The 26,281-nt window shown below is 43.9% G+C and overlaps 1 protein-coding gene across 2 annotated transcripts in view; it reads left to right on the forward strand.

Annotated features, from left to right (window-relative positions):
- The window catches only part of LOC311243162 (alpha-N-acetylgalactosaminide alpha-2,6-sialyltransferase 1-like), a 163,287-nt gene that overhangs the window by 114,643 nt on the left and 22,363 nt on the right, over window positions 1–26,281 (forward strand). For both annotated transcript variants that reach the window (XM_084332277.1, XM_084332278.1), the window contains 2 exons: window positions 11,266–11,512; window positions 13,856–14,018. In XM_084332277.1, coding sequence (XP_084188403.1) covers window positions 11,266–11,512; window positions 13,856–14,018 — 410 coding nt within the window. The remainder of the gene's footprint in view (window positions 1–11,265; window positions 11,513–13,855; window positions 14,019–26,281) is intronic.

The following is a 26,281-nucleotide window of genomic DNA, read 5'->3' on the forward strand; positions in this document are numbered from 1 at the left end:
ACAAAAGATTATCAGAGAACATTAACAGGGCTATCTGTGTACAGGAATCAACAAGGTTTGCATCTCATACCCCAACATGTACATAAAACAGTCACTCGTTAACATAATTTGAACATACATAGTTTACTGTAGGCCCCTTTTTGCATATAAGTAAGCCTGGTTTCTAAGCTAAGTTACATTCTATTCTAACCAAACATAGTGGTTCCATCCAGCTTACTTACATCAAAAGCAGCACAGTCTCTCTGGTGGGAGGAGCGGTGGAGCCCAACAGACCCCTGGGGTTGTGTCTGGTCTGAGGGCTCCCGAATTACCAATTTGTCTCCTCTTATATACTATAATACAGTTGGTCCGTGGGCGTCTTCTGTGGGGGCTCTCCTGTGGGCGATGGCAGCCCCCACCTCCGGGTTTCTCTGTGTGTTGTCTCACGGGTGGGGGCTGGCCTGATGTCCTCTGGTGGGGGGGTGTGAATACACTTTGACCTTTTGGGCCTTATTACCATACAGTACTAATCTGGTCACATAGTGGGAGTGGTGAATAGCTCTCTGTCACCCCTGTTCCATCCATATGTAGCACTGAAAACCCACTCTGCTAGTTGGCAGAGTAGCTGTGATGATCTCTAATTATTCACACATATTATTTATGAAATTCAACTCAATATTTACCACAAAGGCTAGCCTAGCTCCATAGTGGAGTCAAACTGAACAAGCTGGTGAGGAAGGCTAGCTCTGTAGTGAGTCAAACTGAACAAGCTGGTGAGGAAGGCTAGCCTAGCTCCATAGTGGAGGCAAACTGAATAAGCTGGTGAGGAAGGCTAGCTCCATAGTGGAGTCAAACTGAACAAGCTGGTGAGGAAGGCTAGCTCCATAGTGGAGGCAAACTGAACAAGCTGGTGAGGAAGGCTAGCTCTGTAGTGGAGGCAAACTGAACAAGCTGGTGAGGAAGGCTAGCTCCATAGTGGAGGCAAACTGAACAAGCTGGTGAGGAAGGCTAGCTCTGTAGTGGAGGCAAACTGAACAAGCTGGTGAGGAAGGCTAGCTCTGTAGTGGAGTCAAACTGAACAAGCTGGTGAGGAAGGCTAGCTCCATAGTGGAGGCAAACTGAAAAAGCTGGTGAGGAAGGCTCTGGTGTAAACTCACACCTAAGTTAACGCCTGTTTCACCACCTGAATTGGATCTTTAGGTGGTAGAATGGATGAGGCTGTGGTGACGGTGTGGTATGTATGTAATGCCTTGTCTCCACTAGGCCAGGGTTCTGTCTGGCAAACAGTGAGCATCTCCATTGTCTTAGGCTGCGGTTACATTAAAGGGAAAACAACAACGTTTCATTTCACTTTTCTGAACGTTGCATTTATGCAGTCAGGTTAGCCGCCGTTTGTCTCCTGTATAAGCGGGAGGTATTTGTCGCGTGCACAAGCCAGACAGAGAGAGAGAGCACAGAGCGTGCGTGCGTGTGTGCATGTGTGCCTAAAGGCACAGCAGAGAATTATGGCATCATTAACCGAACTCAGCCCAACGTCTCTTCACCGTCCATTATTTTCTGCACGTCGGCAGATCTATGTCGGAGTACGTTACTCCACTTCTCCTTAAACGTATATTACGATACCATTTCCAATCACAGCTCACGAGCAAAACCTGCTCTGTCGTAAATTACACACCGGACCAGCCTTTTTTCTCCCGCTCCAACACTGGCATTTAGTACAATACGCAGGTGCGTGGGCTCACGCTGTCATACAGCACGATAAAGGGACATATAATACAAATACTATCAAGTAAATAAATAGTGTAAAGATATATCTTTTATATATCTCCGTCACATTGATTTAACCGTGGAAAGAGGACTCAAGAGCCTCTTTTCTTGACAAGCGGCCAACGAGGTATTTTATTTCTTTTGAGCAAATACATTTTGTTTGATGCGCGAGCTAAGCGTCTTTTTATTGTAAGTAACCGTTGCATTTGTGTTCATTCAATATGGTTCTCACGGCGTGAGAGGGACGAGGAGTTGTGATGATGAGCCCAAGATAATAAACGCCCGTTTATAAAGAACCGACCTGTGTCCGTGTGGTTGGGGCGAGAGCTACGAGTCTATCGGTCTATATACATTACGCTTGTGACGGAGACGGACTTTTCGGAACCTTTATTTGGGAGAAATAAATAATACGTTTAATAATAAGTAAGACAACGGATACGTTTAACGAATTCCATATAAATCGATCGTTTATTATCCGTGGCCTGCCGTGTGTTTTTGACTTAAGTCTAATCGTTAACACATTGAGTGCCAACGACGACTTTAGTCGTCTTAACTCGCCATGCGTTGAGTGCCAATGACCATAATCAATGACCAATATCCATTAATTTTTCATCCATCCAGCCTGACGTTATCATTGGGAATGGCTCTGAGCTCGAAAAGGGCAAATACCGCCGCCTATCATCTCCCGGATGGTATTGCACATCATTGGATTGGATTGGGTGGGACTGTGCATCAAAGAAATAAGTCCGGTCCAGGTTTTATTTCTCGGGCATGCATCGGGATACTATTGCATTGAGTCCCCCCACTGGGAGCAGCGTCGATTATGTGTTTTGGTGCTATAACGTTGGATCAATAAACGCAATCAATATTTGGAATGGCGATCAGGAATTGGATAAATCTTTTTGCAGAACATCTGATGTGAGTTAAGGACTCTATTTGACCAGTATTGGGTTAATCACATGTTTTTTTCTCAGCCATCGCAGCGTGTCTGTGTGTGTGTGTGTATGACGTTAGCGCTGACCAGGTCATGGATAATAGATTTTTCAGCCCGCTTCTCTAGCGTGCATAAGTACACATACTATCGATAATCTAGCGTTTATTTGAAAACGATTCATAAATCAGCCGAAAAATGACAACATGTTTTGTGTATTCCACTAAAGAGCTATTATCGCGGAATTTCTCTGGAATTACTAGAACTCTCCAAAACTATACTCGTATTCAAAACGGTATAAAACGGAAATGTACCAATGAAAAAACAATCCGTTTCGTACATGTTGACTGCAAGCAAGTCATTGATAAGCGAGGGGTGTTAGACCCATAGCCATAATTTAAGATATAGTTTAAGCCTTCGCAAATTTCCCCGACCTCCCATTGACTTCCTTACTGGCACTCTAGCCCATTATATGGCCAAAGGGGCGTGGCACTCAATGTGTTAATCTGGACCTTCAGAACAGTTGTCTCGAACATTGGCTATAGGCTTCTAAAACAATTGAATAAGCTAATTGTTTTTTCAGCCTGTTATTCGTTTTAACTTCTTGAATTCACATTTCTTTAGTTTGCAATAATGCAACTGCAAGCCAATGTTCCAAGACATATTGCCTTTTATTGATCGTTAGGCTGCTATTTGAATACACCGTTTAGCCCTAAATGGTGTATTCAAATAGCCTAACAATTACAAATAAAAGGCAATATGTCTCGGAACATTGGCTTGCAGTTGCATTATTGCAAACTAAAGAAATGTGAATTAAAGAAGGTAAAACGAATAACAGGCTGAAAAAACGCCTATTCAATTGTTTTAGAAGCCTATAGCCAATGTTCGAGACACTCTTTTACTCTTGAGCAATCAAATTTATTAGAGGCTCCATTTTTCGTGGACGTCTATATATATCATTTTTCCCGACATAATGCTACCTGCCTTGACAAAATCCGTGACTCGGTTGCGATACAGATGAATTAAGATAAGATAAGATAAGATATTCTTTTATTAATCCCCTTGGGGAAATTCGTGACACACACATACAGCTTAACGTCTCATTAATGATATTAACAACAACACAATCATTACATTTTTACAGTAACAATGGCACAGCATAAATTCAACAGACATGTACATTTGTTGACACATGTCATCATTACAGGAGGCCTGAGACACTGTATGAACGATAGTCGGCTGCATTCCACCATGTAGATTGCGCCTGGTGAACTGGAGGGGGGGCGGAGTGGAGGTGGGGGGGGGGGCATTGGAGACTCGGGTAAGGAATTTGGTTGTGAAGCAGTCAAGGGGGCCCCCACCGACGCGCATCAGAGGCAGCCTGCCACGGCATATGGCGCCAGTTGAATTACAACAACAGGGGCGGATGGGGGGGGGGGGGGGGTGGGGGGGGGGGGTAGGGGGCCTCATCAATCTTATCGCTTCCAGACGGTACAGTTCGTCTCCTCTTTCCCAGAAATCACATCGCCGGAGAGTCAACTCCTCCGCGCTTGACCTTGGCCTCGGTCTGTTCCACAGCAGAAAAGGATAAGGGGGGTGTGGGAAGGGGGAGGGGGGGGGGGTGATAACATGCAGCTCGAGGCAGATATGCCGCATATGGTCAGAATCAGGTCAATTTTGTCTAATCATCGTCACCATCGTCGTATCCCCTATTACGGTACGGTGGTATCTTAATTTTCACGTCCCTAATTTCCGACGTGATATCCAGTATGGCCTGTGACCGCGAAAGTTCCTCTGCATGGTTAGAAGCAAGTCTCTCAAGAATTGTCTTCAAGCATGACTGTTCGTCTACATGGTAGAGTTCGCCTCTTTCCAACATGGTCTTGGAGCTCAATTGTTCATCACCGCGCAGGGTACTTAGGTCAGCGATCTTCTTAAACAGTTCCATTAGGTTTTCCTTGATCCCGGCCCGATCCCTGGCCAGGGAAATCAACTTCCTCCGAATTAGCTTCAGGCAGTACCAGATCCAGCAGCTGACGGAGCCCAGGCCGAGCAGCATGACAATTAGAAGATATACGTCCTCAACGTCGTTTATCTCCAGCGGGAAAAAGCATATCGCGAGCCAGGTCCCGTATGAATTTATGGTGTATCCCGCCTGATAGCTCCCAAGAGGGCATAATGGGTCATCCGCATTCTGCTTCCTTGTAGAGAATATGCGATCAATCGCTGTAAAAGCCCAGCTTATTAGATCCATATTACGGTCAAAAGTCGAGTCGAGTTGAGGATTCTGTTGTAAAAAAAAGAAAGAAGAAAAAGGTCAAAAACGTCTGAGCGTTTCCAGCGAGTGCAGATCTAGGCTCCGGTGAAACGAGCTGTAAGGGCTGGTACGGACGTCTCCAAACCGATAAGAGAGAGGCCTTGAGGTGTTTCTCTGGAGGAGGGAGAGGAGATAAAAATGCGACTGCTTCTGGGAAGAGAGTGAGAGGAAGACCAGAATAGTATAAGTGGCTATCTTTTATGCGTATTTTACATCTTGAGCAATAATATTTGCGTCTTGTTCTAGGAGCGTTCTGTGATATCATCATCATCATCATCTGTCATCCGTATGCGAGCCACTTTGTTTACATGCCACCATTCGAAGGGACTTTTGACAATGAAAACCCCCTTTGAGCTTTGCCGCTAGGAAAACGAAAATGCCAGCTAAAACGGTGTTGCCTTTTAACTTGGACATGCAAACGAAATAATTCGAAAATACAACGTTGCTGTTTTCCTTTAGTGTAACCAAGGCCTTAGTCAGGATTGGGGGGGGGGGGGGTATAGGACAGGCACGCAGACACACACACAAAAGAGGGGAATCTTAAAGTTACCCCAGGGGGGTAACCACTGGAATCGCAGAGCGATGAGATAGGGCTGGGGAAAACAGAAGAACACTGAAATAAATACTAGGGCTGTCAGTTTATCGCGTTAACACATCCACCGCCGGAAACGCTTTAAAACTTTATTGCCTGCCATGCTTTGACCGCCAGACCACGCTGTACAGCGATATTGAGATCAATATTGAATTTTTTCGCCATGGCATTCATAATTCATATATACACCTCCGGCGCTGCAGCTGGACCCTACGGCTAAAAAAAACGACTGCTCAATACCGCCGCCTGGTGGATGGTCGGGCGAGTTACACTCGAACAACAGGAAATGCCATGAGTGCATCGATGAAAGTCCTCCGGCCGTCAGACATTGTTGCAAGGCTCCCCACAGATACTATAGTACATATCGATCGCTTTATAAACTTAATAATCAATATGATTTCGGCGTTTATTGCAATAGCATATTGTGTCACCTGGCAGCGCTTGTGACCACAACTCGGCCCGCCCCCTTCTCGGCTAGACGTTCTAGATATATATATTTTTTTTTTATGTGTGTTTTTTTCTTTTCTTCACATTATTATAAATTGAATGTATAAGTACTTGTTTACTATAAAAACGAACAGTTAGAATATCTAAAATAGTGTCAATCCTGTGTTTAAATTTAGGTTGTTCACGGACTTTATTTCAATGAAACGGGGGCGTAATTACTGTATTTGCATGTGAATCAAACCTAGACTGCAGCCCGCAGAGATTTACATTGGGGGAGTGTTTGAAGCGACGCACTGGCTGTTTACACTTTCAATGGGATTATCATCTGGTTGCACTCTGGATCAGAAAGAGATGAATGCATTGGATCTAATGAACGAGTACAGGAACTTTGTTAAACCAGTTGATTCAGTCTCTGCTCACCGGTGAAAACACCGCGCTATTCAACGGAATTAACTATGAGATCGGTCGAGATGCGTCTGCATGGGTAAGTTTAAGAATGTTTGTTTATGTTTACAGTAGCATGTTTACAATTCCGCATCTTTGATAAAACTACACCAAGTTTTTCTGCCGACCACAAGTCCAACCATGTCACGTTTATTGTGTTATTACGACGAGCTCATGCTACATTAACGTTAGCGAGCTAGCAAGTTAAAGTTGCTAACGTTATATTGATAGCTATTGTTTCAGATAGCAAGGTGGAGAGCTACATAACATGCACAGTGTGTATGTGTAACTAGGAGGGATATGAGGACTGTGTGTATGTGTAACTAGGAGGGATATGAGGACAGTGTGTATGTGTAGCTAGGAGGGATATGAGGTCTGTGTGTATGTGTAGCTAGGAGTGATATGATAACTGTGTGTATGTGTAGCTAGGAGTGATATGATAACTGTGTGTATGTGTAGCTAGGAGGGATATGAGGACTGTGTGTATGTGTAGCTAGGAGTGATATGATAACTGTGTGTATGTGTAGCTAGGAGGGATATGAGGTCTGTGTGTATGTGTAGCTAGGAGTGATATGATAACTGTGTGTATGTGTAGCTAGGAGTGATATGATAACTGTGTGTATGTGTAGCTAGGAGGGATATGAGGACTGTGTGTATGTGTAGCTAGGAGTGATATGATAACTGTGTGTATGTGTAGCTAGGAGGGATATGAGGTCTGTGTGTATGTGTAGCTAGGAGTGATATGATAACTGTGTATGTGTAGCTAGAAGTGTGTGTGTAAGCAGCTTGCAGAGCTACATAACATTAGGCCCATGCCACTGAGTGAGGACTTTGTTGCTTTTTCTCGTTGTGACATAGATTTAACAATAATTCTGGTGTCAAAGCAGCATGGGGGGGGGGGGGTACATAGCTTCACAGTCCTATACAGTCCAGATAGGGGGTCCTGGAGAGACAGGGGTCCTGAGGAGAGAGAACTCTGATTCAGCAGCACTTAATTATGTTAATGTTATTCAGGTGAGGGGCGTTGCTGGAGGGGGGTTTGTTGACGCCCAGTTGAAACTGTCTGAAGTGTGAAAAGTTGCCTTCCTTTGAGACACCTTTTCACCTCTTAGGTAATCTAGAACACAGCCAGTTTTAGATGTTATAATTGAGCACATCGTGTTCAAAACATTCTCAGATTTCAACATATGACACATCATTTGAAAGCTTAGATTCTGTACTTTAGCAATCTGGAATAATCTGAAAAATGAAAATGTAGAGATCTGGCATAAAGCGCTGTGAGGTGACACATATTAGACACATAGTTTATGCATTCGCAAAATATGAGAGCTCTGTCATTGAAAGGGCTTCTACAACGGACGACGGCCGCTGCTGCTGGAGCTGGACCGAGTCAAGCCGGCGGCGGCGCACGGAAGCCGGGGAGAAACCACCGCATCGCCCCGCTGGCGCTTCAGCAGCCTCCACTGATGTACAGTGACGAGTGAATCTGGTAGTTGGTTTATGACGTTAAAAACGCGAAATAACATATAACGTTACAGCGTACAGTTTCTAGTTAATCAGTCAGGCGTCAGCCTTCACACTGATGTACAGTGACTGACGTTAAAAACGCGAAATAACATTACAGCGTACAGTTTCTAGTTAATCAGTCAGGCGTCAGCCTCCACTGATGTACAGTGACGCGTGACGCAAAATAACATTATACATTATATAACGTTACAATGTACAGTTTCTAGTTACAGTAGTGAGTACTAGTGACGCGTGAATCGAGATAGTCCTAACAGTGTTTATTATTAAGAGTCAGATAGTCCTAACAGTGTTTATTAGTAAGAGTCAGATAGTCCTAACAGTGTTTATTATTAAGAGTCAGATAGTCCTAACAGTGTTTATTATTAAGAGTCCTAACAGTGTTTATTATTAATTAACGTCATAAACGAACTACCAGATTTATTTTGGACGAGGGAACTTGAAGGTTCCTGCCGCGCTCGCGGCAAAAGGGGGCGGGCTAGCGGCGTGGGGTCGTGGCCAATCAGAGAAAAGCTGAACACAAGTTGGTTGCCTTTAATATGCACGCCTCCAGGACTGCAGTGGCATCCTGTCTGATATTGCAACGCCTCAATACCTCGCCCGATACTGATGATCGGGTGAGTTACACTCCACACCAAACCGGAAGTGGCGCTGGTGCATCGAGGAAATCCCTCCGGCAGTTCTATCTTGTTACGTGGATCAAGAGACACAATCGAGTGCATTGGGATCGCTTTCGAAACGCAATAATATGATTTCGGCGTTTATTGCGTCATACAAACGGGAAATGGATCTAGCAGATCGACGTCAAATAATTGGAATATTTTTCTTCCAGTCTCATCGGCGAACGGTAAGAGGAATATAACGTTATTTTCAGCTTGATTGTCCATTTCTTTGTTTGCAATCCATCTGGTTAACATATCAACCCATACTAAATAAAGCCGTTACTGACGATCAAGGAATTATAAACGACCCCCCCCCCCCCCCTTTCCTTCACGCATGATGAAGCATAATGTATACCGATCATATACATTTAAAAAATTTAATATAGCGTGTATAGGAAAGAAACGCCAATCGATAATCTATCATAATGCTTCAGGGCCTATAACTTGCGTTTTTGGAATTACAGCAGAAAAGCTTAAAAACATACTTATATTCTCGACGGTATTAACACAACAATGTATGAATGAAAAAATATAACGTTCCCACATCCGGAACGATAGATACCCGATGTTGAATGGGCCATAGTAATGTCGATATAGCTATAAAATTATAGCCCTGAAAAGAAGGTAAACATCTCCATAGGCTTACAGCGGTGGCAGACTGGGTATAATGATGGGCATACTGCGTGGCAATCAAAGTGTTAATACAAATAAAAATACAAAAATAATAATGTATTATTATTATTTTAATATTATTACATGGCGTTTTCACATTCGCCGAAATGCTTGCTTGTGATTGGTCAATAGCGCTCCGTTACCCCTAGCAGCGGTCAATTATCACACAATAATGACCGCTGTGCGCAGCTGTTCGCAATCAAGCCCACAATAATGACCGCTGTGCGCAGCTGTTCGCAATCAAGCCCACTGACATCAGTGCTGCCGCCGGCGAAGCTGCCGGCGATGACAGGGGGCGGAGCGACGAGCGGAGCCAGAAGCCCTCGGCGAGGCGCCTCGGTATTTTAAACTCTGTGTCGGTCAATTATTTTGCGACAATGACCTCGGAGCTATACATTATCCCTTACATAATGTAGGTATATCAAGGTGTATTATTGATACTCTCATTGATACTATGTTTGTTTCTGACACAAAGTGTGTGTCTGTGTCTGTGTGTGTGTGTGTGTGTCTGTGTGTGTGTGTGTGTGTGCGTGTGTGTGTGTGTGTGTGTGTGTGTGTGTGCGTGCGTGCGTGCATGCATGTGTTTCTGTGTGTGTGTGTGTGTGTGTGTGTGTGTGTGCGTGCGTGCGTGCGTGCGTGCGTGTTTGTGTGTGTGTGTGTGCGTGCGTGCGTGCGTGCGTGTGCGTGCGTGCGTGCGTGCGTGTGCGTGCGTGTGTGTGTGTGTGTGTGTGTGAGAGAGAGAGAGAGAGAGAGAGAGAGAGAGAGAGAGAGAGAGAGAGAGAGAGAGAGAGAGAGAGAGAGAGAGAGAGAGAGAGAGAGAGAGAGAGAGAGAGAAGGGGGGGTGACGGGCAAAAGAGAAAGATCTGGGAGTGTGTGTGAGAGAGAGAGGGGGTCCCTTGTGTGGGTGAATGTAACAAGTTCCTAGCTTCTTCTTTCCCCTATTATTTCATGCACACTTTTTAAATTATTATTTTCTTTTAAGTTATTTTGTTTCTTTAGAATTTTATGCAAATTTGCAATGCATGAGGGTCATCCTTTTGTGTTAAATGGCTGCTTAAACAAAGAAATGGGGATGAATAGTTCAAGTGTAAAGTTCAACACACTACTGTGTTAGTAATCATTACTATCTAAGTTAGTAATGCCCATCTACTATTTTTTGTTTGACTGTTTTTTTATTTTTTTTATTTTACAATGCAGTTTACACATCTTAGTTACTTGAAGATTCTGGACAGTATTTCTTATTGTGGCAATAAATAAACATGAATTTTGAAAAAGAAAACTTGCAGTTTAAGGTAGCTTTAGAAGAGATACAAAATATGAGATTCATTTGCGAGTTTACTATGGACAATCATGCGATTAATCAGATTCAATATTTTAATCGATTGACAGCCTTAATATATTTCTTTATTTCTTTATTTCTTTATTCACTGTCATTTGCAGTGTTTATTTAGTGCTTTTATTCATCACGATGTCATGATATAAATGAAAAACGTAATTGTTAATGATACAAATATTGTCGTATTTATTATTATTATAATAATTTAATTCGACGTGTCGTGAACGCAATCACCAATGATTCCTCCCAAATGAAGCCCTTAAGAACACGGGCGCAAACCAGTCTGTCCTATTTACCACTGCCTTTCAACGTTTGTAAATCCTGTTCGTAGCTACAAATAAATCTCTGAAAAGAAACCGTTCCACCACGCCAAAAACGTCCAGAGTTTGTAAGAAGAAATTAGTTCGTAACTTTCTCGTAAGTCCGTTCGAGCATGAGGTCCACTGTGTGTGTGTGTGTGTGTGTGTGTGTGTGTGTGTGTGCGCGCGCGTGTGCGCGCGCGCGCGTGTGTGTGTCTCTGTAATTACGAAGTAATAGTTGATTAACATTGTGCTGTTATTCAAGTTTCCAATTCTTCTCAATGTTTCCCTGGAGTGTGGATGATGAAATGTCAGGCGTAGCCGCCGGGCTCAGAGACAACCTTACAAGACGTCTTCCATCAAACACATCGACTGACGCTGCTCAGAACCGTAACATCTTCACGAGGGGGAGAACGACGCATGGACCCGTCAGGCCCTACAGGGAGACCCCTATGCCCCGCCTTCATGTAAAGGACTATAAAGAACTACCTCACTGGGACTCTGACGATGTGTACATCCAGGACACCCCGCCCAGACAAACAGTAAGCAGTCTATGACAAGATTGGTCAGATGAGTTTTAGTGACACAAACAAGCTGAATGTTGATGGGTTGTGGATTATTCTGGCTGCCGGACAACTTCTGGCATTATAATTAAGTGTGTCAATCTGTCAGTGTATCACAGTGTATGTTGGTGTCAGTCATCTGTCCTCTCTCTGTCTCTCTGTGTTGGTCCTTTACTAAGCAGGTAGAGAGTAACTATTTACCTGTGCCTTTTAATTCTACTTCTAGTTAATGTTCAAGTATTTACTGCAAAGGCCACTATATGTACACTACAGTAATACGAGAGTGGTGCTGTGGTATTGTGGTGCTGTGGTGCTGTGGTATTGTGGTGCTGTGGTGCTGTGGTGCTGTGGTATTGTGGTGCTGTGGTACTGTGGTACTGTGATATTGTGGTATTGTGGTGCTGTGGTATTGTGGTGCTGTGGTACTGTGGTACTGTGATATTGTGGTATTGTGGTGCTGTGGTACTGTGGTACTGTGATATTGTGGTATTGTGGTGCTGTGGTATTGTGGTATTGTGATATTGTGATATTGAGGTATTGTGGTATTGTGGTGCTGTGGTACTGTGGTACTGTGGTATTGTGGTATTGTGGTATTGTGGTATTGTGGTACTGTGGTACTGTGATATTGTGGTATTGTGGTATTGTGGTATTGTGATATTGTGATATTGTGGTATTGTGGTATTGTGGTGTTGTGGTATTGTGGTATTGTGGTACTGTGGTATTGTGGTATTGTGGTACTGTGGTATTGTGGTGCTGTGATATTGTGGTATTGTGGTGTTGTGGTACTGTGGTATTGTGGTGCTGTGATATTGTGGTATTGTGATATTGTGGTATTGTGGTGCTGTGATATTGTGGTATTGTGGTACTGTGGTATTGTGGTGCTGTGGTATTGTGGTATTGTGGTACTGTGGTATTGAGGTATTGTGGTATTGTGGTATTGTGGTATTGTGGTACTGTGGTATTGTGGTATTGTGGTATTGTGGTGCTGTGGTACTGTGGTACTGTGATATTGTGGTATTGTGGTATTGTGGTGCTGTGGTATTGTGGTATTGTGGTGCTGTGGTATTGTGGTATTGTGGTATTGTGGTATTGTGGTGCTGTGGTACTGTGGTACTGTGGTATTGTGGTATTGTGGTATTGTGGTATTGTGGTATTGTGGTACTGTGGTACTGTGATATTGTGGTATTGTGGTATTGTGGTGCTGTGGTATTGTGGTATTGTGTTACTGTGGTATTGTGGTGCTGTGATATTGTGGTATTGTGATATTGTGGTATTGTGGTATTGTGGTGTTGTGGTATTGTGGTATTGTGGTACTGTGGTATTGTGGTGCTGTGATATTGTGGTATTGTGGTGTTGTGGTACTGTGGTATTGTGGTGCTGTGATATTGTGGTATTGTGATATTGTGGTATTGTGATATTGTGGTATTGTGGTGCTGTGATATTGTGGTATTGTGGTACTGTGGTATTGTGGTGCTGTGGTATTGTGGTATTGTGGTACTGTGGTATTGAGGTATTGTGGTACTGTGGTATTGTGGTATTGTGGTATTGTGGTGCTGTGGTACTGTGGTATTGTGGTATTGTGGTATTGTGGTGTTGTGGTATTGTGGTATTGTGGTGTTGTGGTATTGTGGTATTGTGGTATTGTGGTGCTGTGGTATTGTGGTATTGTGGTATTGTGGTGCTATGGTACTGTGGTATTGTGGTATTGTGGTACTGTGGTATTGTGGTATTGTGGTACTGCGGTATTGTGGTATTGTGCTATTGTGGTATTGTGGTACTGTGGTACTGTGGTATTGTGGTATTGCGGTATTGTGGTATTGTGGTACTGTGGTATTGTGGTATTGTGGTATTGTGGTATTGTGGTACTGTGGTATTGTGGTATTGTGGTGCTGTGGTATTGTGGTATTGTGGTGCTATGGTACTGTGCTATTGTGGTATTGTGGTACTGTGGTATATATATATATTGAAAAAATAACTTGAAGCAGGAGGTCTCGGAAAGTTTATATCCCATGCTTAAAGGAAAACTCCAACATTTTGGGAAATTAGCTTATTTGCCATCTACCCTGGAGTTAGACAAGAAGATACATACCCCTTTTCTTCTCTGTGCATGCAGTAGGAGTAGGAAGACGTTGGGAACTAGGCTAATGGAGGAACCTACTTCCAGTGACTAATGCCATTAGCTTGTCAGCTTTCGAGGAAGATGTTATATTATACTAATCAATTTGAAGCACAAGGGCATGTTTAGTGCTTTCATTTTTTCCCACAAGCATGTAGGCCCTATATGTATAATGTATAATTCAAATGTATAATTATTTCCTACAGACCTGCCCCCGGTCTCTGTGGAGCTCTGAAGATCCCAGCTTCCAGAAGGCATTTATTCCCAATATACGTCTCTTCATGCACAAAGAGCATCTCAATGTGACAGAGTGGAACAGGCTTTCCCATTTTAATAACCCCTTTGGTTTCATGGGTTACAGCTACACAGGTAGGTAGATGTGTGTGTGTGTGTGTGTATGTGTGTGTGTGTGTGTGTGTGTGTGTGTGTGTGTGTGTGTGTGTGTACATGCACTGTTCTTTATTTTTTTTGATCATTTCTCCGATTTTCTCTGTTTTCTCCCCGTCCCAATTTAGTCGTTGTGCCAATTCGCCCCATCCCCTACCTGTTTTGTTGTGCGCATGTTCTCCTACTGGTCGGTACAAGGGAATCCTGAAGTCATCCGCACGCTTCCTCCGATACGCCCGGCGACAGCCAGTGACTCTTTTTTCACCTGGCAGCGAGGACTCTCATTGGTGAAGTGTAACACGTGGGAGGGCACGCTGCCTCCATCAAGTCCTGCCTCTGCTGAGCAAGCGCCCAGACCTGACCTGTAGGCATCGCTGTCCACAACGCCAGATCCCCACCCATGACTTGCCCTCCCCTAACCCAGCCATACGGGTTAGTATAGCGATCAGCCCAAGCCCCAAGCAATGCTGACTCTGGGAGTCGAGACCGCAGCCTCTTGCATTGGTGACGAGCGCAATCTCCGCTACGCCACCTGACCGCCCCTGTACATGCACTGTTCTGATACACTATTTTGATTGAGCCATTGTAGACACAGGCATAATTTTATATAGGGACGCTACGGACATGTTCTTACCAAAACCACGGACACATGAATTGTCCCTACCAAAAGTTGTAGAATTGAATTGTTTTAGTATCATAATTCATAACATTGCAGTCTTGCAAAACAGAGCCTTTTAATCTGTTGTGAATGTGGAGGTTGACAGGTGCATCAAAAATCAGCAAGCTATCCTATTATCTGCAATATCCAATTTGGACATTCCTCCCTCCCTCTCCTTTGTCCCAATCAACAACCTGGACTTCCCTCCCTCCCTCTCCTCTGTCCCAATCAACAACCTGGACTTCCCTCCCTCCCTCTCCTCTGTCCCAATCAACAAACTGGACTTTCCTCCCTCCCTCTCCTCTGTCCCAATCAACAACCTGGACTTCCCTCCCTCCCTCTCCTCTGTCCCAATCACCAACCTGGACTTTCCTCCCTCCCTCTCCTCTGTCCCAATCAACAACCTGGACTTCCCTCCCTCCCTCTCCTCTGTCCCAAACAACAACCTGGACTTTTCTCCCTCCCTCTCCTCTGTCCCAATCAACAAACTGGACTTTCCTCCCTCCTTCTCCTCTGTCCCAATCAACAACCTGGACTTCCCTCCCTCCCTCTCCTCTGTCCCAATTAACAAACTGGAATTTTCTCCCTCCCTCTCCTCTGTCCCAATCAACAACCTGGACTTTCCTCCCTCCCTCTCCTCTGTCCCAATCACCAACCTGGCCTTTCCTCCCTCCCTCTCCTCTGTCCCAATCAACAACCTGGACTTTCCTCCCTCCCTCGCCTCTGTCCCAGTGAGCCTCATGATCTCTGTCACAGCTGCCCACTAGTTGGTCACGTTACTCACTCTCTTGTTTTTTTTTCAGTCTGTCTAGACGCTTTTGTTTCACTTTATTTGTTTCTCGTTGCCACTCCTCACCTGGCTTGAGACCCTCCTCACCTGGCTTGAGACCCTCCTCACCTGGCTTGAGACTGTGGGCGCCTAAGGAAGTAGAGGCGTTGCCATGCCTTTGAAGTGTCTTTCATTCATTTATCTAGTCTCTGTGATCGTATAGTCTTTACCCTTCTCTCTGCATTGTTTGCATTTCAGGTGTTCGGTTATATGAAAGAAGCGCAGACGAGGTGGTCTGAATCAAACAACTGGGGTGTTTATTCCATTCTTAATAAAACACATCTATGAATCAAACAAGTACAGGGTCTTCATTGTATTTCTAATCGTCTCTTTGGTGGAGCATTCGGTCCATGATCGGATCAGCTGCGGCCGATCAGAGCGTTCCCGGTGTGGTGCTGGTTGTCTCGGTAACCCGAGGCCTCTCTTGGTTTGGTGCTGGTTGCCAAGGCAACCTTGGTTGTCCCGTTCTCAGAGCTCAGGGCAGGGAGCGCTTGATTTAATCTCGGCGGAGTCTGGATCCCCTGCTGTAAGGCGATCTTCTATCATCGTCTGTGTCCGTGGCTCTGTGCGTGTCCGGCTCGGCTCTCGAGTCTCCGGTTCTCAGCGCTCGAGTCTTCAGCGCTCCCGTCTCCTTCTGTCAGCTTCCCTGCCTTTTAAATGAGAGAGAGAAACCCTTTTCCCTGCCCAGGTGACGTCACCCCAGAGATCGGGCTTTCCCATTGGCCAAATTCCTTCTAGCAGGAATTCCTTTTGTGAGTGACACGTCATCTGGGTCTTGCAACACGGAGGTTACAGTCTATAATGGGGAGAATCCTACTGTCTACAGCCTATTCTAGTGGTCCTATTACCTTATTTGGGAAATCCTTACAGTTCTTCTCTCCGTGCACAGATAATAGCATACGTCCTTCAACAGAAATAGTATACTGGTTTCTTGATTAACCAATAAGAAGTCCTGTGTCATGGTTCTTTTATCCTTATTATTTAAGAGTTATTCTTTATTGTGACTACCGTTTCCTAATAGTTTTAAGTTATGCCCACATTGTAACTCATGTAATTGCCTTATTACATGTTTCCATCCTACTGATGGTTTGTCTATTCTCTTAGTAATAACCTTTTCTTTAACCTTATTTTAGCTTAAACCTTAATTTACTACCTATGTCTTATTATTTGGTTCACTTGTTGTCAACTTTTCATGCTTGCTAAACCTATTATCTAATGTGATTTTGTATGGCAGTTTACTTTTAACATAATGGTCCTTGCTTTACTTTTAGTACATATGTGTTGCAATGTTTTCTAAGGCCATCTAACTAATCTCTCTGACAAAGCCATCAGTTTTACCTAATTCCTCAAGGTCTAAAAACACTCCAGTCTATCTGTTCTATAGTTAATGTGTGACTGGTGGCATTCTGCTTAAATTCAAATAGCCTTGAGCCTGTTAATTTATGTCCTAAAGTCAGTCAAATCGGATGTGTAAGGGGAGATTCCAAATGGTCTGGTGTTCGATTTATTATTTTACAAGGCCATTTGGTTCACTGACCAAGCGTTACTGCAGCCCAAACCTGCTGTGCTCCTTGACCTAGGTGGCCTTCCTTGGAGCTATTTTTACAGGGGATGGAATGACTTTGATTCCTTCTGTAATCCAACTTACCAAGTATTTTCATCCTGCACCTGTACATTTTCATTGATATTTTACATGTTTTATCTAGATAATATACAACATTCCACCCTTAGTGGGTTTCATAACCCACTATATAGCACCAATATGTTCTAAATTAAACATGTTAAAACCATAATTACCATTTTTGCTACTATTTTCAAAAAATTCAAAAAATCCAAAATTTACACAAATCGAACTACCAAACCCATTTTCGTCTGTACAGTTACCAAATCATCATTCACTCTTTCCGTTAGCTTCTTCCCCAGTCCCACACAATATCAGTTATTAATATGACTTCAGACTAAGAAAGCTGTTCCTGTTTTTACAAGGAAACACCCTTTCAATAACAGCTTTTTTGTTTAGACTATTTTATCCATGTTTTCTTAGCTTCAATGTGTCTGTTTTGTGTAATTGACTCTGCAAGAAAAGATTAATACATCACACCCAAAAGATTAACACTCTAAAACATCGAGGGGGATTCAAACAAGCAAACATAAATAATATCTTCTCCTCGAAAAGACCACTGAGGCCTCAATTATCCTTCGCTTTCATCCCTGTCAGTTATCCCTATTCCAAACTCCTGAGGTCTTTACTGCTAACTCGTTTTGACCGTTTTCTTCTTGTTGTATTTTGTGCTAACCACAGCCTCTTCTTTGTTGTGGGCAGTTCTTGGTACTGCTCCGATTTTCCACAGAAGGAAACGATTTTCCCTCTGTCCTTTTTGTTTTTTGGATTTGTTATTTACAAACACACAATGGATTGGAAGATCACATTTTTGCTCAGATACATCTTTACTGTTCTGTATTTGACAATACATTTTTTCCAAATTAGTTATCTATATATTCCACGGCTTCTTAGGTTAATATTCAATCAAATCACCTTTGTTCCTGTTTAAAACCATCATTTTTGTTAGTACGATTAGCCCATGCAATTTTCCAGTTACTTCATCCCTCTACAGCCCCAACTTACCCTTGTTAGTCTTCCAAACCGTTTTAGTAACTTGCACCCATAATCTAACCTTTTACCCTATCTGTGCATCTTCGTTTCTATTTTTATTCTAATCAGTCGCATTTTCCATTTTAATTTATTAATAACTCTATTTTCTCAAGCACTTTTAGCTTTGCTTGTGCATTCCCGCTTCGCTCTTATTCAACTTATGACCTTTGCAGACACAACCTCTTTACACTCCTTCTGAAAATGTCCCAACATCCCGCATGTCCAGCATGTCTGTTTTCTGATGGACTCTTGCTGTCTGTTGGACTCTCGCCGTCTGATGGACTCTTGCTGAGCCCGCCACCCTTTGCCACATGATCGAGCGAGATGGCTCCCATGTAATCCTAATTTAGAAAGTAAACACTACATTAATATAACCAATGCTTTAAGCCTTACCATAAAGGCAATCTACCTTGAATAAAACTCCTTTTGAGAACCTGTCACTTCAACAAAGTCAAGTTGGGAGAGAGGGATAGAGAAGAAACAAGGAGAGGGGGAGACACCGGGAGGGAGGGAGAGAGGGATGGAGGGAGAGTGAGAGAGATGGAGGGAGAGAGAGAGAGAGAGAGAGGCAGGGAGGGAGGGAGAGAGGGAGGGAGGGAGGGAGGGAGGGAGGGAGGGAGGGAGGGAGGGAGGGAGGGGAGAGTGAGAGAGGGAGGAAGAGACAGAGGAGAAGGGGGGGGGGGGGTACGCAAGCCTCTCGTCACAGCACATAATGCCGCTGTTCACCCCAACTTGTCATGTCCAACATCGCCCCCTATAGCCCTTCACTGTCCACTGCCTTAATAAAAGCCCATAATCCATCCCCCTCGTACTGACGGCACCGTGGCGCGCATGCACAAACCGACACATACCGTCCACATGTTCCAACCATACTAGTCACCTCATTAGCTACCTAATATTGGAATAATACATCTAGTAAAATTACAAACAAACCCACACATCCGTCACATTTCTACCCCACTAGTGCCATCATACTGGGCCCACAACAGATATAGAATGATAACCAAACAAGTATATACAGTCGTTCTTAAAAACGGCAAAAACCGATAAAAAGAACTACAAAACTTTCAAGATGGTCGCCACACGAAAACCGAAAAAAACTATAAAAACTACAAAACGGCCACTACGGCTCCCCGTTTACATGTGAAGGAGAGGTGTAACAACCTACAAGGCAACACCGCCCCCTGCTGTAATGTTCGTACATCACCTCTATTGTACTACAGTACTCACAACGTCCTGCAGGAGGCGCCCTCACCCTCCCTCACAAGTGCGTCATCACGCAACACATCCAACCGACGTCAAATCGGCGTCCTTACTCAATAATAAACCACACTCCCCAGAATCCTCCACGGGAGTTGCGTCATGTTCACAAACACGCAATCTCGTCGTCTGCAACCACTGAGAGTTTTCACATGCTACATTGTTAGCACAGGTAGCTTAGCATTTTAGCTTCGTTAGCTTCCCACTGCTAGCTCCATTAGCTTAGCACTGCTAGCTCAATCAGCTTAGCTCAACCATGTTATCGCCCACTTAGCCTAGCACGGCTAGCTAGCTTAGCTTAGCATTCTAATAACGTCTCCTATACAGCCCATTATCCTGTTGATTCGAGCGGCACAACACATCGCGACGTTTGCGCAACACAGTTATACCCCGCAACATAACTTTAATCTCATTAAGCGCTAATTTACAGATCATATATTATTATCTTTATTTTAGTTCGCTCGCCCGTTTGGCCCCGCCTGGCCGAAATACACAGTATTTTAAATACAACGCTCCCAATGCTTAGACGTTTCTAGTGACGTCATCAGCTCCCAAAAAATCGCTTATTTTGATACCTACTACATTAAATTAAGACCTTAATACCACCGATTTCAAAAATTTCAACGAATCTCACACATCATTTTGGTTCCATCACTCTCGCCATTCACTCAATTCACTCGATATCGCAACGCAGCGTCCATACGTTATCGCTGTCGTCCTCGCGGCTAATGTAGCAAGCTAACCTAGTCTTTATACAACGGACAGTGTTATGGTTTCTCTGCGGCCGATTTGGTCACTAGAGTTTTATATTGACACAAAATCCATTGGCATTCACTCATAACCTCTAAACAGACATCCATCCACCATATATATTTAGCAAAACATTGTCCTATTTATAAACATACCATTCATTTGGCCACATCCATCCTAAGCGCATTTCCTAACCTAAACCTCGCCCATTCCACACAATTCTTCCCTATGTCCTAATCACAAACGCAGTTCCTTCTTTCAAAGTGCTTTATATATCTACCGAGTTATAGAAAATCCGTCTTGCTATACCCCGAGAAACCCGCTCCATCCATGTAAAGTGGCTCGTGGAGAGTTTTGTAGAGCCTCCTGATGGCTTGAATCGGAGGTTTATATGGCCAAATCGTCCGTTTAACCATAATTTCCATATTTCCTACTTGTAGAGCCTCCTGACGGCTTGAATCTGAGGTTTATGTGGTTTATCGTGCTCTCCGTTTAAACCACAATTTCCATATTTCCTACGTTCCTCTTCCTCCACGAGCTTGATGTTTCTCAGATTTGGACAATGGCCAATCTGAGCCTAAATGATGTCGGATTATGTCTCGACAATTCGCATATGGAACGTCTTCCAAAGTCTATTGCTCAGCGTACCGATTCTAAGCGAGCTTCCCGTTAAGCAACCTGGCACGAATCCCTATCCCTCGGCTGTGCGCGATCTGAACTAAATACAGACATCTATAACCTCTCTTACTGGTAGTCACATTATTGTTCGACGAATGGTTTGTAAAATCCACAATGGTACTCTCGTTCCTCTGTCAGCCGTCTCCCAGAGCGGGGCCCGGTTCTGACGAGTGAAAACAGCGCCTCATTTAACCCGTTCATCAACCAAAAATGTCACTTATCCCCAGACTTTCAATTGTTTCCCTGAACAATTCCCTATTTATAGCTCCATAGTTGCTTATAAACTCTTCACCTTTCGCCTCACTTCTGTACCGTTCACTCCGATTGCGCCCCTTTTCTTCATTACATTAGTGCCGATTCTACCTAGAATAGTCTTATCTTATACCGTCCTTACTGACCAGTCATCATTTTGTTTAATAGAGGGCTTGTAATTCATCATACTGTTATGACCCTCTCCCCACCCCACGGGACGTACTCAAGAGCGCGGGCCTGATCGTCGTGGAGTGAGCAGAGTTTTGCCATCCCAGCACCCTTTCTTCCTTAAACAACACAATTTTAATCAATCAATTTTACCAATCTCTGATCGGTGTCCCTGACCCACATGCTAGCTGCCCTGTTCCACGCAGAACGACTAGCAAATGCAGATTCACATCATCCCATTGCACTAATCCTAGGTAACCTAAACGAACACCCTCAATTCCCTAACCTATTAAGTGCTGCGTTGGTGTGGCCGAGACCAGAGACCGGTTGTGAATTCTGGTCTCTGGCGTCTTCCGATACCAACATATTTTCGGTCCAGCACAGCATTCACTTCTACCTATAGCAAACCCCAATTTGAGACCGCTCGACCTCCACCAATTTAAACGCACCATCCTTACTTACCTACAAACCCGCTGTCCTTGGCTGATGATGAGGTGAAGGATCAATCAGTCGTAGAGGCGTCGATGAGGGCGAGAATCTCTCTGTCCCTTTTAGAAGTAGCTTTCGTCGTCTTCAACCGGCTTTGGCCGAATACAGCACGGGTCACGGACCATTTGAAGTGTCTTTCATTCATTTATCTAGTCTCTGTGATCGTATAGTCTTTACCCTTCTCTCTGCATTGTTTGCATTTCAGGTGTTCGGTTCTATGAAGGAAGCGCAGACGAGGTGGTCTCAATCAAACAACTGGGGTGTTTATTCCATTCTTAATAAAACACATCTATGAATCAAACAAGTACAGGGTCTTCATTGTATATCTAATCGTCTCTTTGGTGGAGCATTCGGTCCATGATCGGATCAGCTGCGGCCGATCAGAGCGTTCCCGGTGTGGTGCTGGTTGTCTCGGCAACCCAAGGCCTCTCTTGGTTTGGTGCTGGTTGCCAAGGCAACCTTGGTTGTCCCGTTCTCAGCGCTCAGGGCAGGGAGTGCTTGATTTCGTCTCGGCGGAGTCTGGATCCCCTGCTGTAAGGCGATCTTCTATCATCATCTGTGTCCGTGGCTCTGTGCGTGTCCGGCTCGGCTCTCGAGTCTCCGGTTCTCAGCGCTCGAGTCTTCAACGCTCCCGTCTCCTTCTGTCAGCTTCCCTGCCTTTTAAATGAGAGAATGAAACCCTTTTCCCTGCCTGTCAGGTGACGTCACCCCAGAGATCGGGCTTTCCCATTGGCCAAATTCCTTCTAGCAGGAATTCCTTTTGTGAGTGACACGTCATCTGGGTCTTGCGACACAGAGGTTACAGTCTATAATGGGGAGAATCCTACTGTCTACAGCCTATTCTAGTGGTCCTATTACCTTATTTGGGAAATCCTTACAGTTCTTCTCTCCGTGCACAGATAATGGCATACGTCCTTCAACAGAAATAGTATACTGGTTTCTTGATTAACCAATAAGAAGTCCTGTGTCATGGTTCTTTTATCCTTATTATTTAAGAGTTATTCTTTATTGTGACTACCGTTTCCTAATAGTTTTAAGTTATGCCCACATTGTAACTCATGTAATTGCCTTATTAAATGTTTCCATCCTACTGATGGTTTGTCTATTCTCTTAGTAATAACCTTTTCTTTAACCTTATTTTAGCTTAAACCTTAATTTACTACCTATGTGTTATTATTTGGTTCACTTGCTGTCAACTTTTCATGCTTGCTAAACCTATTATCTAATGTGATTTTGTATGACAGTTTACTTTTAACATAATGGTCCTTGCTTTACTTTTAGTACATATGTGTTGCAATGTTTTCTAAGGCCATCTAACTAATCTCTCTGACAAAGCCATCAGTTTTACCTATTTCCTCAAGGTCTAAAAACCCTCCAGTCTATCTGTTCTATAGTTAATGTGTGACTGGTGGCATTCTGCTTAAATTCAAATAGCCTTGAGCCTGTTAATGTATGTCCTAAAGTCAGTCAAATCGGATGTGTAAGGGGAGATTCCAAATGGTCTGGTGTTCGATTTATTATTTTACAAGGCCATTTGGTTCACTGACCAAGCGTTACTGCAGCCCAAACCTGCTGTGCTCCCTGACCTAGGTGGCCTTCCTTGGAGCTATTTTTACAGGGGATGGAATGACTTTGATTCCTTCTGTAATCCAACTTACCAAGTATTTTCGTCCTGCACCTGTACATTTTCATTGATATTTTACATGTTTTATCTAGATAATATACGACACCTTCTTCACTACACTGTCAATGTGTGTGGTCCATGTCAAGTCCTCGGATATGTGGACTCCGAGTTACTTAAAACTGTTCACTCTCTCGACCGGTGCCCCGTCGATGCTCAGGGGGCTGTAGTCCCTATCTCCGACCTCTGAAAGTCCACAATCATCTCTTTCGTTTTGCTGACGTTCACAGCGCCAGGTTCTCTACTTCTCCCAGCTAGGCCCTCTCGTCGTTTGCAGAGATCAGGCCCACCACAACTGTGTCGTCAGCAAACTTGATAATTGTGTTGTTGTTCCGCTGTGCCACACAGTCATGTGTGTACAGCGAGTAGAGGAGGGGGCTCAGAACACAGCCCTGGGGGGCACCTGTGTTGAGAGTGATGGATGAGGAGGTGCAGTTGCCTGCTCTCACCACCTGGGGTCTTCCTGTCAGGAAGTCCAAGACCCACTGGCAGATGTCATAGTTCAAGTCCAGTTCTACAGTAGAACTTACTATAATACCTAATAAAAGTCATTAGAATAATAGAAGCCTACTTCTGGAACGATTCATTTTGCACGTATATATTAGTGATGTGACGATTCATCAATTTGCATCGGTGCGCCGGCATAAACGTTCACGATGCGAGTGCACCGGTGGAATAAGTCCGCATCGGCAAAATTTCAGGCTGAACTCGCGATGCATCTTGTTGTAGCGTCTTTGCATCGTCAAAACCGATGCATTCATATAATTTCCTCTCATCCACTTCTGTCAGCAGTGCACTGTGACTGCACACACAGCAGATACTATTGCTTCGCTACTACATAAGGCGAGAGCCGCGTCACAGTTATCAACAAACAGTGGAAGTCGAGGAGACATGAATAGAATTGATCAACATGGCTAACGCTAGTTAGCCGTTCAGCTAACGCTAAACTACAGTGTCTAACTAACTAACGTGACTCTGCAACACCAGTTCCATTAGTGAGGAGGGGGGGGGGGTTATATTGAAGACGCTTGACAACAGGGGTTCAAAGATAACTTCACATTTATTGGCTATTCGTTTCTTAATTATATCGCTTCATGCATCGGGCATCCAGGCAGGCTCCGTGTGTTGTTGACATCCTAGTCTAGTGTGTGTGTGACATCATCAACTGTCGACGGCAACTCTCTCTCTCTGTGAGTGTTAAGATAAGATAATCTTAAGATAATCCAGTCTTTTTTCATAGATCGCAAGATAAAACGTGTTATGTGCAATAAGCCTGAATCGTTCTGGTTGATTCCCTGAACCCCCAAATACTCCCAAATCAAAGGTATATAACATGTACCTTCACAAAATCATCAAGGGGGGGTAGCCTTAGAAAGCCAGCCACTTAGAAAGGTAAGCCACTGTGATCGTTACATAAACATGTTTCACGTTCGGTAAAATATACATAGGGGGTCCTTACCTTAGCCAGAAGGTAATCCAAAAAGAATAATTCCAATGATCCCATCGGCGATTGCGATTACTTGTTTATATGTAATTACACGTGTTTACGGGACATTATAGGTTTTGAGGTGATCAGATCTGCTAGCGATTGCTTTGGAAGAGCTCCTCCCCCACAGAGCGAGCCTCGATAGTCCGGTGCATTCATTGACTATCCTGTTGCCTTTCTATCCGAGTTCAAAAGGTAGGCGATACTGCCACCTAGTGATATTCGATCGGCATTGCAATTCCAACGTATACAAACGACCCTGGGACGGCTAGAATGACCCGGATGATGATTTCGAACGGGGATCAGAGGAAAAATATCAAAGGATCTAAAAACGTAATATTACGTGTTTGGCGCTCAACCGCTGGCGAGCAAACACGTAATATTACGTGGTTGGCGCAGAATGAGCAACCACACTGTTTTCCATAAAACATTTTCATTTACTAATCAAACTTTCCCTTTTCAAATTGCCATCTTATCTCGGATTATGCATTCTAGCAGCCTCTATACCTTTTGTTCTCAACGTTTCTGTTTCTGTACCTGTAACGAGCGAGGCGATTTTATTCTACAAATGTGATCATTATCGTACCTCTAGCAGTGGTGCGCAAGCCTGTAGCATCAAACTAAATTCAGATAAAAATGTCAGACTAGATGTTGCAGTAACTGCACCTCCACCCCTGCTCCATGACTCAAGATCTTTAGGTAGAAAAAATAAGATTTACTTCTTTTTTATCATAATATCTTCACACGCACATTATTAACTACACTGTTTGTGGCTGCAATTCTGAATGGCTCGTTTCAAGAGGTTCATGTCACAGCTGAACTGCAGAAAAGGCACAATGCACATATTTATTTATATTTTCTCAGTGTTGGGACAACCGCTCTACCTTCTCTAAAAACAATGCCCAACACACAGGAAAAGGCGTTGCCATGCCAATTCCAAAAGCATGAGTCATTCTGCCTGAATAACTAGGAGAACATGAGTCATGTGGCGGTGAGTCAACCTCCTCCGTGACTGTGCTGCACCGAGTGGAGCCACAGTCACTCGCTCCTCGATAGGAAACCAACCCATGTTGACCCTGAAGGACTGGTTCTGACCGAACCGTTCGTTCTACAAGAATCACAGAGACGTTTCAAAGGTGCTCCCAGCTGCAGGAGGGTCTCGGACAGAGATACGGGATGGTTTCAGCATTATGAGATAGTAACTCACAGCCACTTGGAAAAGTAACTGTAATCAGATTACTGGCTTGTAAAAAAACAAGTTAGATTACTATTTTACTGAAAAAAGTAATCAGATTACAGTAACTAGTTACTTAGTAACTAGTAACTAGTTACTGGCATCAC

This window comes from Notolepis coatsorum (genome assembly GCF_963971535.1).
Source record: "Notolepis coatsorum genome assembly, chromosome: 16".
Taxonomy (NCBI): domain Eukaryota; kingdom Metazoa; phylum Chordata; class Actinopteri; order Aulopiformes; family Paralepididae; genus Notolepis; species Notolepis coatsorum.